General features: G+C 40.1%; 1 protein-coding gene across 2 annotated transcripts in view; it reads right to left on the minus strand.

The window, feature by feature from the left end:
• The window catches only part of GABRB2 (gamma-aminobutyric acid type A receptor subunit beta2), a gene marked incomplete at both ends in the record, with an annotated part of 166,260 nt that overhangs the window by 11,131 nt on the left and 140,775 nt on the right, over positions 1-14,354 (minus strand). For both annotated transcript variants that reach the window (XM_082323762.1, XM_082323761.1), the window contains 3 exons: positions 8,508-8,752; positions 9,866-10,018; positions 11,242-11,379. In XM_082323762.1, coding sequence (XP_082179888.1) covers positions 8,508-8,752; positions 9,866-10,018; positions 11,242-11,379 — 536 coding nt within the window. The remainder of the gene's footprint in view (positions 1-8,507; positions 8,753-9,865; positions 10,019-11,241; positions 11,380-14,354) is intronic.

The raw sequence follows: 14,354 nt of genomic DNA on the forward strand, positions 1-14,354 counted from the left end.
GAGATTCGCAAGCACGGCTAGGTTACATCCCCCAGCACGTAACCGTGAGAGTTACAACTTATCTTTTGCATAGAAATTGGCTGACTCGTGGCCGTTCAGTTAAACCTCACCAAAGGCTTTCGAGCTTTGGGACCTGTTTTGGAAGATCAATTCCCCAAATTCACTAGCCAGACATGCCTTCTGGACTGCAGCTACATACATTTCTTCTGTTTCACTGTACATCGTTTCCCTTTTTTGTGCCCTATTTCCCCACAATCTGAAATAATGATATAAACTGCATTAATGGATTCTTTTTTGCAACCAAAAGTGTATTTAATTCAGGGTCGCTGGTGGATAGCAGGTTTGTAGATGCACTACAAAAGCAAGAAGGATATTGTGCTTTAAACAAATGGAGTGTACACGCGCTGTTCTTACATTAATGAAACATGGCATTCGAAGGAGCGCGGCTGCAGAAAGGAGAACTCACGCAGTTGACTTGACCTTTATTCAGATGTCATGTGGAATACCACTACAGATCGTGGAAACAAATCACCTTCTGACTGCTGCTGCAAAGTGCTGCGGGCTAAAACTGGGATTTCTTCAAATTTCACTCCTATCAAACCTCAGGTTTCAACAAAGCATGAAAAAGCTGGCCGAGCACTCTGTGCGCTACCGATTGTTTATATGCAAGTTGTTCCTTAATAAGGCATGAATGCAAACTGAGGAGAAAGGCTGAGCTTTTATAATCCATGCCTACTTTTATTACATGTCTTTCAATAAACTTCTGCGCAAGGAATACCTTCTGACCCTGGATCGAGAATCAGTCCTTGTGCAGTTTTACCTGTACCGCAAACAAAAGGAAAAACTCTCCTTGGAGGGGAAAGGAAGAGGATGAAGGTTTTCACTGGAATCTGGACAGTGGCAGCATCAGCTCCGGCGATATAGAGCAGTGAGGATTTGAGATTTTAGACTGACGTTTTCATGTTACCTTAGTGTTTCACTGTCTTGTTCAGTTTATTAACTGAGCCGGTGCATGTAGCCATTTAAAAATGCCTCTTTTTTCCAAAAGCTTTTACAGTCTTCTGCTTACTCAGGTTTTACACTAGAAGTACCTCTACCCGTAGGGTATAAGGTGCAATTGTGTGCAATAAATACTGACTGGTTTTAGGTACCTTTGCAACAGTTCCTCCTCACTAGAGGTGCATTTATATGATTTCTTCAGATAGAAATGAACAAATATTGCTGTGAACTGAAAAGGCCAGCAGTAAATCAGAGGGGAAATAAAGGCATTAGCCAAGCCTAAGCTAATGAGCATTGCTTTGGAGCAAGGTATATTATCTCGGGCCTGCAACCCTGTTAATGCATCCTTACACCTTAGCCTGAAAACTGAGGAGAGCAACCTTGTCCGTTTGCAGCGCGCGGGAAGCCGTCACAAGGGGCCGCATGCCTGTATTAACGGATTCGCGCTGGCTCACGTTAACACGCTCCATCATCTAATCCCACCCCGCTTTTTCAAGAGAGACATCTCTTGATGTGACAGTGAAAAAAATGCACAGGCTCTTCCATTTATTCACTGGTAAAGTGGTGACAAGAAGTTTGGAAGCTGTCACGGGAAATGGCAGGTAGCAAAGCCACACCGGAGCTGACTCTATGCCGTTTCAAAGTGTGCTGCTGTAGCGGATGGCGCTGCTGGCACAAGGAACAGAAAGTACTCAGTCTTCGTCTTCGAACAGCGCACAGGCGTGAGCCAGCGAATCTGCAACAGGCACGGAGGAGGATGCTGTGGGAGCCCCGTGTCCCTGCCAGACTATACAGTGGCCAGAAACCGCCCACCCTCGGTCTGCCCAGCTGCGTAGGTGAAATAATTAGGTGCAATCCCTTGTGCAACAGGTAACTGCATGGTCTTGTTTCTCTTAAAACTCTGATAATGCAGTGGAGTCCTCTAAAAACGAAAGATCTGAGGAGAACTATTCAGCTTTTCTGGTTAAACTCGGTCAGACTCTTCCTTGGTCAAAAAGGTGTAGGGGAAAAACGCAGCAGCGGAGCCGACTTGAAGGGGAAGAAAGTTACCGCGTGAAGCGCAGCTGAGGGCAGGTAAAGCTGCTCTTGGTTCTTTCCTTGCCACGTCATCTCCTCTAGCAGCCGTGGGCTGATCTGGATGTAACAACAGTGGGTCAGGAGGGCAATGAATTGCAGATACCTGGATTTGTTTAAGCCATATTAGCTTGGCTAAGCCCCACATTCCTTCTTCGAGAGAACAATTCTGTTGTGATTCAGATCTATTAATATGCTGTTTAATCTCATTATCATATTAAAGTTCCATCTTCTCTACTGGGTACCCAAATTCCTGACAGGAAAACGTCATTAGTCTGAAAATTGCACTCGTTTGTGACTTGGCACTGCATAACGGCAACGCACTGTAACTTCCAGGCACGCGGACTGAATACCGTACGTAATACCCAGCCTACTCACCGAGTAAAGAATTACTCATTGTTTTAAAAATAAACTCAGTATATTTTAAAAAAGTCTTTGTGTTCAGAAAAAAACCCTTATCTAAACACACAGAGGTTAGCAATGTCAGTTCACATTTATTAAAAAAAAAAAAAAGACTGAATAAATCTGTATAAACAGTTTTATGAAGTGTTGCATAATATCCTGACATTTTTCCCCTCTTTTCCAGAGGAAATTGCTTTATTAATGCTCACAATAACAACAGCGTGATTGCAAAATTAGAGCTAGAGTTTTATTTATGAGACTTATGTAATGATGTCCTTCAGATATACAGCCTGTACGCTCAGAGCATCTCCGCGCTTTAAGCTAGCGTGGAAACACCTAGGCTTCCGTTCCTACCGCAGCTGTACGCGTTCTGAAACCACATTCAGTGATGTATTTACATTATGCAAAACATAATGCCACTTCTGTGAAGTGGCAAATCAAATTACTTTGAAAGAATATAACAAACAAATTTTATATAAGAGATTTTAATTTGCAATAATTAACTGTTCTAAACCTAGATGATCTACCTATAAAGAAAAAAAAAATTAGAAACAATTTAAACACTACCGGAACAACATGCACGTAAGAGTTAGAAAGTTAGGACTAGAAATGGAAGGCAAGACGCAGCAAACGGTTATATGGTAGTGCCTCTATAAGGTTTGATATCTGGGTCGAAGTAAGTATCACATCCTGTTTCTAGCTAATATCCTGGGGTAAGGAAACCATACCGATGTCTGAGAAAAGACTGCCAAGGTGCTCCATCAAGAGATGGACCTGTAGCCCACCTTTTCACAAGAGCCTTGATGTCGGAACCGATATCAGTACTCACAGCGAGTATCGTCTCTGCTGCCTGACACACCTCCAGTCTGCGTGGCTTCGGAAGAGGACGGCATACAGCTGCTCTTCCATTGTAACAGCCCTTGTCAAATGTACGGCTGGCAAGAAGCAAGAAGCACGTCTTTACAGAGGAAGAAGAATCAGCCTTTCACTCCGCCCAGTGCATTTACCGTGGTCTGTACAGTGACAGTTCTGGTTTCCATTGATTTACCACATAGCTGTAAGGGAGGTTTTCTGATCTATCCAGAATAACAAATACACAGATATCATTGATACCGAAAAGCATTTTCATCTTTCTTACACCTCCAGAGAAGTCAATTAACGTATGTAGTAGTCTGGATCAAGTGAGTTAGATGAGCAACTGTGGAAAAAACAGCAATGAATCCGAAAGACATAACAGCGGCATCAGCAGCAGGTTGACCGGGAATTCAGTGACACAGGAAAAGATGCTGAAAATAGAGAGCTTGGGAGGGATCAGACTGCAAATCCTGACCAACACAAAGACTAGAAGATGCATCAGAGACATCACAGTGATCAGCATCAGCAAGCCCATCTAAGCCACAGTTCCAAGATGGAAACATCCAAGGTAAAATTATTGGATCCAACAATGTAAGAGAAAATTTAAAAATTAATCAAAACCACCTTGACTACTGGATTCTGGAATAAACTTACGGGGAATAAATCGGTACTGAGAGAGCTCATTATTTGAACTGCAATAACAGAAATTAAGTACATTAAAATGGCTGGGGTCTACGTCAGAAATTATTCACAGTTGTACCAGGCTCTACACCGAGATCCTGGTTAGGCTAATCATCTCCTTGAAGACAAAGCCAGGCTTCATAAAGGAGAGAACTTGAAGGGTTATATCACAGTAGCTTGTTTCCCTCCTCCTGCCCCCTTCTATCCCAAAAGGAAACAGAAACCAAAATTACAATTAGAAGGAAAAAAAAAAGCCTCGTAGAGGCTTCTAGACCAAATCCTTGCGGACCGCTTTTAGGTAATTACAGAATTAACAGATGAAAGTTATGGATTTCAGTAAAGCCTTTGACATATTAAAACTGAAGAGATGGTATGTCCCAGATATATGTACAATTACCCATAGGAAGACAGGCAGCTGAACGATACTGTGAAGCCAGAGGTTAGAATTTGGCCCTATTCTTTAACATATCTGTTAATCGTCTGGAAGACGCACAGACAATATATTAGATTAGAGCCCTAAGCTTAAAGAAAAATGCCAATGACTGTCAACATTCCTATTTAAAATAGAAAACTCCACAGGACAGAACTGCATAACAAGGCATTAGCGTATATATACCATAGTTTTAGGTCTTCAAGCAGAAATACAGCACTCCTAGTTTACCTATCCTTATATATACACTTGCAGTACCTATGCCATTCAAAACAGAAGAGATTTAAAAACTTGAGACTATAAAGATAATAAAGGCATTTGAAGAAATAACGTAAGATAAGACGATAGGCTTGAAAAGAGAGGTGAGGAAGTGATGTGAATGCTACCTCCAATAAACGAAGGATGTCTAGAGTAAGAAGAAAGCCAGTGATTTACCTGTAAGCAACAATACGACTGTTTACAGAGAGAACAGTTAGCCTTGACGAAGACAAAAGATGACGAGTTAGACTAAAGGAATAAACTGCTGAATGCAGCTTGAGAAGCTTCAAGAGTGGAACAATCCTACACACAGCCACTTTGACCCAAAGTCACTGCAAAGAAAATTGAGCATGTCCAATACGATTTAACAAGTCTGTGATAACATATCCGCTGGTAATCGAGTCTGAATCTTCCTTGAGTTTTATGTCCTTTAAATTTCTCCATGATTTTATTACTCAAGTTTCAGAATTCAAGAAGGAAATCAAGATATAGGCCCAATCCCTTCTCCTCCTTTCCCTTACCCCAAACAGAGCCAACAATCTTTGCAAATGAGGGAGTATATGAAGTTACAATCTTCTGTGGTGATTCAGACTGGATATAAGGAAGAAATTTTTTTACGATGAGGGTGGTGAACATTGGCAGGGGTTGCCCAGAGAGGTGGGAGATGCCCCATCCCTGGAAACCTTCAAGGCCAGGTTGGATGGGGCCCTGAGCAGCCTGATCTGGTTGAAGATGTCCCTGCTCACTGCAGGGGGTTGGACTGGATGGCCTTTAGAGGTCCCTTCCAACCCAAACTATTCTATGGTTCTATGATTCTAAAAAACCAAAGCAAAACCACCACATTCATTGGGCAATATGACATGAATACAATATGAAATTTAAAGAAAGATTTGGCCACAGTTTCATCTGGAATAGCCCGGGGGAAGCTCTGCAGCCAGCCTGATGGTATTCACTCAAACAGAAAAAACAAGACCTCCTCCTCCTGAGTCACCAAATCTCCAAGGGATTACATTGGATTCAGCAGATACCACAGTCATGGAAGAACAGCTTCCGTTGTGCTTCCATGCTGTTTTGCAGGCTCTCTAGTATCTTCTGAATAACACTGAGCAAAAATAGACTACAGGTGTATGTGTCTGCCCTGGAATCTCTCCATAGCAGAAAATTCAACAGCATAAACAGAGTATGTGTTAACTTCTACTTTGATTTTGCAAGCAGTTGTGGAGGGAAGGACTAATCAGCACTTTGCCTCTCACCACCTTTCGTTGTTCAGGAAAGTTGTAAGAGGCTGTTACAAAAACTGGTGTTGGAATCTGCAGAAGTCTACTACAGATTTGCTGGTCTATAACGTACAAACAAAGACGCTGCACTACAAGCAGCAGTTCCAGTAACTATTTGCCCGCCTTTTTTACCGTGTCTATGCTGAATGCAGTAACAGAGCTGTATAGAAGTTTCCATCCTCACCTTTTGAGGTTTATTACTCATGGCATTAATCTTTTCTCACATAGTATCTGAAGTCACAAACATAAACTCATAGTATTCCAGGTAGTGATACAAGAGGAATCTAGTAATATCACAAAGAATACTCATACTTTGTAAAACCAGTCCTTCAATGTTGGATCTCAGTTAGAGATAGAGTGTTCGTTTGGTCCCATTTCTAAAATACTTGGGTTTTCACGGAAACCTGCATCTGAACCAAATTCGGCAGTTCAGACCCATTTTTATTTCTTGTACATGAAAATAATGAGATAATATTTGGCCCCCTTTCATAGATGAAGTATTCAGGTCTGTTAAGCATGAGTCTGCTTTCTCGCTGCTGGTCCAACAGCAAGAACAACCGTCAGCGCCCTCCTCCTCCCCAGAGCGGTCTATGCGCAGCAGGACAACGTTCCCTGATCACTGCTCTGATCCTCTCCTATTGGCTTCTCTGTCTGTCGCTCAGGGATTGCAAACCTGGTTATCAGATCAGAGGGGATCTGGATGCCAGAGCAGAACTGCCAAGGACTATGAGCCATGCTGGCCTGATACATTAAGCAAAAGGCTCAGTATAAAAAAATATAAATAAAGTTGTTCCCAGTATACTTTGTGTTAGTCCTCTGGGCTGCTGAATTTCCGCAACAGTTACGAGAAGTGATTTCCTCTGCTGACTGGCTCGGATCAGTACGCTAGTTAGTGCTTTCAAATTCCCGTTCATGATTAGCAATTTGCCACTAGGCTTTGGCTATTCTGTTACGTGGCTGAAAGACCTATCGTATGAACAAGTATATAGAAAATATCACAAGTAAAACAGCATACAAAAATAGACCTCAGCTAGTGGTGATACTCTGACACGTATGGACCTTAAATTTCCATGGATGTTAGAGGAAAGACTTCAGGTAGAGACAGATCTAGTCTCATAAAATTACCTACAGGATTTCTTAAGTCAATAGCTTTGATTAAAGGGAAGCTTATTTTTAAAAAATATACTTGACAGATGAAATAAAAGCTTGCAACTCTTTTTACATTGCTGAAACATCACCAGTAGAAAGAAAAAGATTTCAGAGCCTTCATGAACTTTACAATGGCGAAACGTGATCTATTGTACCATAATATTAATCTCATCATTATGCATTTGCCTTCATTCATGTTTCTCTCAAATTAAAAAGAAAAAAAACAAATTAATGAATGGGTGAGATCTGAGCCATGCCAATATAATCCTCCATCTTAAAAGACTATAAACTATAACCTATAAAACGAACTGCTTTATGCTATCAACATGTGATGGATTTTTGTTGTTCCAGCAAAAATGGAACAAAATGTTCTTCTCTCCGCAGGCACACTACGGTAGCGTGGAAGTTCTGAACAAACACGAGCAATTCCACCACTAGAGCTGTATGAAACTTATGTTTCCACAAATAATCACGTGGGGTTTTTCTGATATATTTTTTTTTTCTAAATTCTGATCTTGATTTTCTCCCCTTGGAGTATCATGCTGAATTACAAATTCAATAAAGCTTCCCATGCCAAAAAAAAAAAAATTAACTTTATTTAACTTTCGAAATTTGGATGTGTGTGAAAGTTTATACATTTCACACTGAGTACATTTTAGCATTCAGCCCAGATTTGCCACTGTGTGAAACTCATCCAAAATGGTCAAAGTGAAAAATGACAAGTGCTTCATGATAAGTGCTCCATTTTCATTAAGCATAATGGATACTTTTTCCAAAAGTGTGTATCTTGGCAAATGTATTTTCTGCCTCAATTCTCCATCCCCAGGGGACCATTTCTAGATTCAAAATTAAGTGCACAGCAAGTTGATGCTTTACTTCTGAGCAGTTTCTCATTTAGTCAACAGTATCCTGGGCCATTATATGTTGAAAATATGCAAACTTTTCAAGCTTTAAACACTTCTGTAGCACATATTTCTTATCCAGGTCATCTGAAAGATTTATGAAAGTAGGTTAAATTTAGGTTTTATTTCCCACGTTCCATACAGCTCTTACTAGAATATCAGCTACAGCCATCATTTTGGATTTGTTCCTTCGGAAACAGATTAGACACATTTAACTCTGCGTCCCGACTGAGGAAACATCTCCCAGTAAAGCTTAACTGAGCGCATGCCTTAGAAAAAAGTCATTCAGTTTTCCAGGCTAGAGGGCAGCATTCATTGCTGAGGTGGCCAAGTACCCTGCTCGGCAGAGCTAAGACAAGATCACAATAATCCCACTCCACTCGTTTTCTACAAGAAATTACATCTTAAAGCTCTGTCTGGTGGAAGTGAAAGTCTGCCTTCCTGGGGCAATGCTAAAAATACATCCCCATTTCAATTTACCTTATTGACATCCATTCGCAACTTCTCGTTGTTGGCACTGGCAGCTTTTTCTGCTGCTTTCTTTTGACGCTGGGGTCCCCTGCCAAAGAAGATGTAGTTGACCAACGCATACTCCAGCAGAGCCATGAAAACGAAGACAAAACATCCCATAAGGTACATGTCAATGGCTTTCACATATGGAATTTTGGGAAGAGTCTCTCGAAGATGGGTGTTAATTGTTGTCATTGTGAGCACAGTTGTGATTCCTGGAAAAAAGAATTGACAAGTCTATTGATCGAATTAACTTTAATTTTCTAGCATAATAGCTCATAATATTCAAATGCTAGAGCTGAAAAATTCTAGGAGACTTTTTCTCCTGGTGGAAAAAAACCACACCCAACCTCTATCTATATATCTTATCTTTAATTTTTTGTACCACAAAGATTACACCTGTAATAAATTGTGTTCAATCAAACAAACAACAGTTGGATTCTGTGAGTATGTTTTTAACCAGCTAAACTGTAACCTTCTCTAACGAGTCTCAGTTATAAATTACCAGCCTAGAGTCACTGTTACCTCACTCTCCTCCAGCATTTTCAGGATGCCTGCAGTCTGGAATTCTTATGGGAAAACATTACACAGAGAGGCCTGGTAAAACTCAGACAGTATTCTATAAAGTTCAACTGGCAAATTCTCAATTGTATCTTTTAAGGTGATTTACTTATTTTATCTATCTGACAGCTGTACCGGCAGGAATCGGTCTGCTTTATACAAAATTTGGCGATAGATACTTGTATTTATTTTTGTAACATGCTTGGATCCTCTGACAAGGGGCACAGCATAAAGAAACACACATGGGATTAGTGATGAGATATAAAAGTACTCTAGAGATTCATTAGGGAGATGTTTTTGCTTTTAGAACGTAAGGTAACAGTAAGGACAAAAGTCCGCAACTTAAGGACAAGTTAGCTATGCTACCCTAGTAAAACTTTAATTAATTCATACCTGAAAGGACAAGCAATTTATAATCCATAACACAGTGCTGAATGTGTATTCTGGACTGCCATGGGCAAAAGTAAACTAAATGCATTCTCTTTGGAGAAAAACAAGCAGTCAGACAACAACAGAAAACGTTGAGACAATTAGGCTAATTCTGGTTACAATGATTATACAGTTAGCTAATTCAGACATGGAATCACTTTAATTTTTATTTAAATTGTGATGATTTAAATGCTGATTCAAATAATACAAAGCTTAACAAGCCAGACATGAAAAGATCTAACAGATTTATTTTTCAAATCATGCACTATCCACTAAGCCAGAAGCAAGAAAAAGCATTCAGCTAACGCACACTGCATGAGATGTGTAAAAATGCCTACCTAAAGCAACTCTTGCAGCTGAAGCATCATAATTAATCCAGAAGGAAACCCAGGACAGGATAGTGATCAGAATAGAAGGCATGTAGGTCTGCAGAATGAAGTAACCAATGTTTCTCTTAAGTTTAAAGCTGAGAGACAGCCTTGGGTAGGCACCTAAAAGAGAATATTTGGTATGGCCATAATTTACTTGTAGGAAGGCTGAAAACATTTTTCTGTCATTTTGGTTTTATTGTTTCATGCAACATAGAGTACACACAGAGTTGAAAGATCCAGGATAATCAGCTGCAGAATTTCTAGCAAGAATTGGGATTAAATCGTCTTTTATTCTAAGGGTACAAGGATGCTGTAGGTGCATATCTGCTGGTAATCATGCTGTTCAACAATCAACAGCCAAAATACATTTCAGAGCATCAAAGCACAGAAATGCTTCTTCCCTGACAAGCTGCGGTATGCCGACTTCAGCGTAACCCTTACTCTAACCTCCTCGCCAAGCGATGCAACGCTTGCCCTTTGTCACTGGCCACCAGAAGTATTCTGGTGCATGAAACACTTGTTGAAATAGGTGCCTAGAGATCACTATTCCAGTCCCGTTTCTGCTTGGTTTTGAAGAATTTGGGATGCGCAATCCTTCTGTACTCCCTCCAAAGATGATTTCTATCCGTATCTAGGAAGTGAGTTTTGAGGACTTTTTTTTTTTTTTTTTTTGACACACACGTAGCAGCTTTCTCAAGTAGGTAGAGAACAGGGCATAGTAATAGCCTGACCCAACTCCTGCCTCTCTTGAATGATTTCATATGTCACTGAAATGTTCTAGTCGTTTCTTGGTTTGTTTTTCACTTTATGAAATCCAATCTTATTTTCTACTCCTCCTCACAAAGCTTCTTTTCAGCCTTCAGAAAGTCACCTGCTTGCTAGCAGAGGCTAAACTACAAATCCTGCGGAACAAGGATTTTAAAGGTTTTACAGTGAAGACAAAATAATTAGTCTAATGCATCCACAGCTTGGCACAAGGAACATCTAGAAATAGCGATAGAAAGGTTCCTAAATTTCCTACAGGCCGCGTTACTTCTTGTTGGGTTTAGGGTGCCGAGCTGTGTAAGTGGCTTAATCAGTTTTCATAGGAAAACAGAAAATACAGCTTATTTGACTGAGCCTTAACATGACAGACTACTGTATCCTCTTCATATGTTAATGAGTGATGCCTTATACACCGTGAAAGCCGTAATAAAAACCATTCCTTTCAAAATTCACAGTTGCTGCTCTAATTTATTCCTGTTCCTAAAATTTTTGCTCAGATCCTGAACTGCACGTTGAGAATTAACCCATTTCTAAAAGTCTTCCCGGTGAATCCCCCTTTTAGCTTCCCCTCCACGAACCTGTCGAGAAAACAACGTTCTTGGTGATAAGCTTGTAGTCTACAATGGAGAACTGCGGCAGTTCGATCTTTGTCACGCCTGTGACAGCATTATCGCCCCCGCGCCAGTAAAATTCAATGTCATCTGTTGTATAGCCATCTATAAAAACAGGAGTAAACAGTTAAGACGCACATCTCTTCTGACATCATGGAGAACAGCCCAGAGAACTAATCCAGAAACTAACTTCAAATATATTTCTGAAACTAAACCGTTAATAACATAATAGATATAAACATACAGACAGACATAGGTAATTCTACATATAATTTCAAATCCTAGTTTGAAAGGCAATCCTAGGTTTGAGGCAATCCTAGGTATATTTTAAGCTCTGTTTTTTTTAAAGATATATTACATCAATATATTAATAACACAAACTTTTAAAAACAAGTTAAGACTACACACATCCCATATATAGACAGTAACTGTACATTGAGCTTAATTTAGATTTTATGTGTAAAACCAGCATCATTCCTTTTCTGAAAATGGTTTGAATGCCGTAAGAGACAGCCACGTTCAGTGAGGCCCTTGTAAGAAGCAACTGTAGCAGATGCAACGGCCATCACCCTGGATGGCAAAACAACACTCACAAAAGACCAACCAAAGAAAAAAATCCCACCACCCACAAAAAACGCCAGAAGACAGCACACGTTCACACAGACGTAAAACAGATGCATGAAACAGGAGTCTGGGTTCACCGAACGGCAGCTGAGCTACCTTGCACGCTCCAGAGTTGGTATACAGACCTGAGCAGGAGACACCAGAAATCAATCTGCTACACAACCAGGAAATAAGATATTCATGAAGGTTTGTAGCCTTTTAAAGGTTTTTGTAGTTGAAAATTAAAAATAAAAAGAACAACTCGGAGACAGAATAACGATTATGACCTTTTGGGAAACTGATGTAATAAAATGATATATATTTGACCTTGATTTTAAGTTCTCACCCACAGACAAAGGACAAAATTACATAATAAACACCATTTTAGAGTACTCAAATAGCACTTAATTTCAAGGAATAATGCGGATTATGCATTTTGTGATAACCTAGAAACTATAAAACTGTTTCCACGCATCATTAATTTTTGATAATCCAAGTATAATCCAGGTTCACAGCAGTAGTAGAAGGCAAGCAAGTTTGAAGATATGAACCCAATAATCTGTAAAAACACTGAAACAACCACAAAAATCTATCCAACATAGAGCAAGTTTTAAAGTATTTTGGTAATTACTTTCTTATAGCATATTGATAGCGATTCCATTTTTTGTATGCGTGACTTTCATTCTGGTCTTCATGGGGCTAGCAGCAAATCTAAAGCAGTTTGAGGGCAGAAAATGGAAAACTAATTTCAGGAATCAGAGCCATCCCATTCATACAGCACAGATTTTGAACAGCTCATCAACATCAAGAATTCAAGATGGAACCTGCTCTTCTTTCAAAGTTACTGACATTGACAGCAAAACTGATGAGAGAGTAGATTTTTAAAATTTTTGTGAAATAAGTTCTTCCTTAATCTTTCCATTTACCCCAAAGATCACTAGCTCTAGCTGATGACATCAACCAAAGAAAAAAGAGGCTTGTATCTTCTAAATAAGCTTCAATAGTTAAGGGAGAAAAAGTTCTACAACGTGGAACACGATATGCCTTTGACATGTCCAGAACTCCTTAAGAAGCAGAATTTAAATTCACATCAACACACAGCTTACATCAATGGTCACTGATTTGTTTCCTCTCCCAAGAGGAGACTCATCAAAGGAATAACTGAACATAATTTGGACTAATAACTTCCCATAGTATTTAGCTTCCCTCCTCTGTTTGGACAGTGCCATCAAAAAAACTGGCTAAATTCCTCTATGCTGATTTTTTGTGAAACAAAGAATCTCATAAATATCATCATCTTTGCATTTATTGTATGTTACTTGTTCAAAGTCTAAAACATGAGGGGTCTGAAAAGGAGCCAAGGTTACTGCTGTCTGTCAGTAGAAGGCCTGTCCTCTGTAACCGAACGAGCGTTAACCCTGACTCCGCAATCCTACCGATGCTGCTTACGCACCCTGCGATACGACACGGTGTGTTCAGCTCTGCATTTTTAATCATCAGAACTACCAGCTCTGAAGTTGTCTCACGAAGATCAACATGTGATGGAACTTTCCTTTTCACTTACTGCACCTTTGCAGAGGAAAACCTTTAGCACCCCACACAGAATTGTCTCAGATGAAATTTGCAGCACAAAATTGTTGCACGTTGACCAAGAGGTGCTGTATTTAGAGATAAGAATAGTTTGAGCACAAGGATTTCCAAATGCTAAGCAAGGCATCCTTAGTTCAGCCAACTGTTGTTAGAATCGATTTTGAATTGCTCTACAGTAACAGTTAAATTATTTCAAGAGAGTCAAATTACAGACTTACCCAGGAGATTGGAATTGTTCTGTTCTCACGAGGAAATAATGTATTTTGCTGCTTAATTATGATTTTCTGAGACTGCCTAATGATAGGAGAGCCTCCCTCCCTATCTCTCATTTCGTCAATTAACTTTGTTCTATTTCCTCCACAATATAAAGATAGCAAAAGGTACGCGATAGAAGAGCGCAATACTTTAAAAGCTTCTTTCCTTCCAAAATGATCTGAAATACTGAGGCCCTTCTAAGTATTGAACATTTTAAGAAATGAGTCGTACTTAGCCACGTAATTGAGATTACCATAGTTTCTGAACTAACAGACTTGAGCTGTGAAATATAACTTGAAAACCTTTTACAATATACTCTAATTTAGCTTTTCTACATTCGTTACTTCTTGTGGTAGAAGTTTATACCAAGTTCTAGCTCTGACACTGTTAAGGTAACACCTTGGTAACCCCTCTCCTCTTGCCTGGGCTGTGGGTGTGAGCGCCTCCCCCTGCCCAGCCCCATCCTCCGGTTTGGCAGCGGATCCCTGCAAAAGATGTATTCCAGCAAACCGACTTTGGTTTCGCAAACTGTTACTCACCCCCTGCATCCGCTCGTAACAAAAGCTGTTGTCACGTTCCCAAATGCTGCGTGGGAAGGCGGCGCTCTGCCCCTTCCGTGCCGTACACGGCAC

The sequence above is a fragment of the Platalea leucorodia genome (assembly GCF_965183815.1).
Source record: "Platalea leucorodia genome assembly, chromosome: 11".
Classification (NCBI taxonomy): domain Eukaryota; kingdom Metazoa; phylum Chordata; class Aves; order Pelecaniformes; family Threskiornithidae; genus Platalea; species Platalea leucorodia.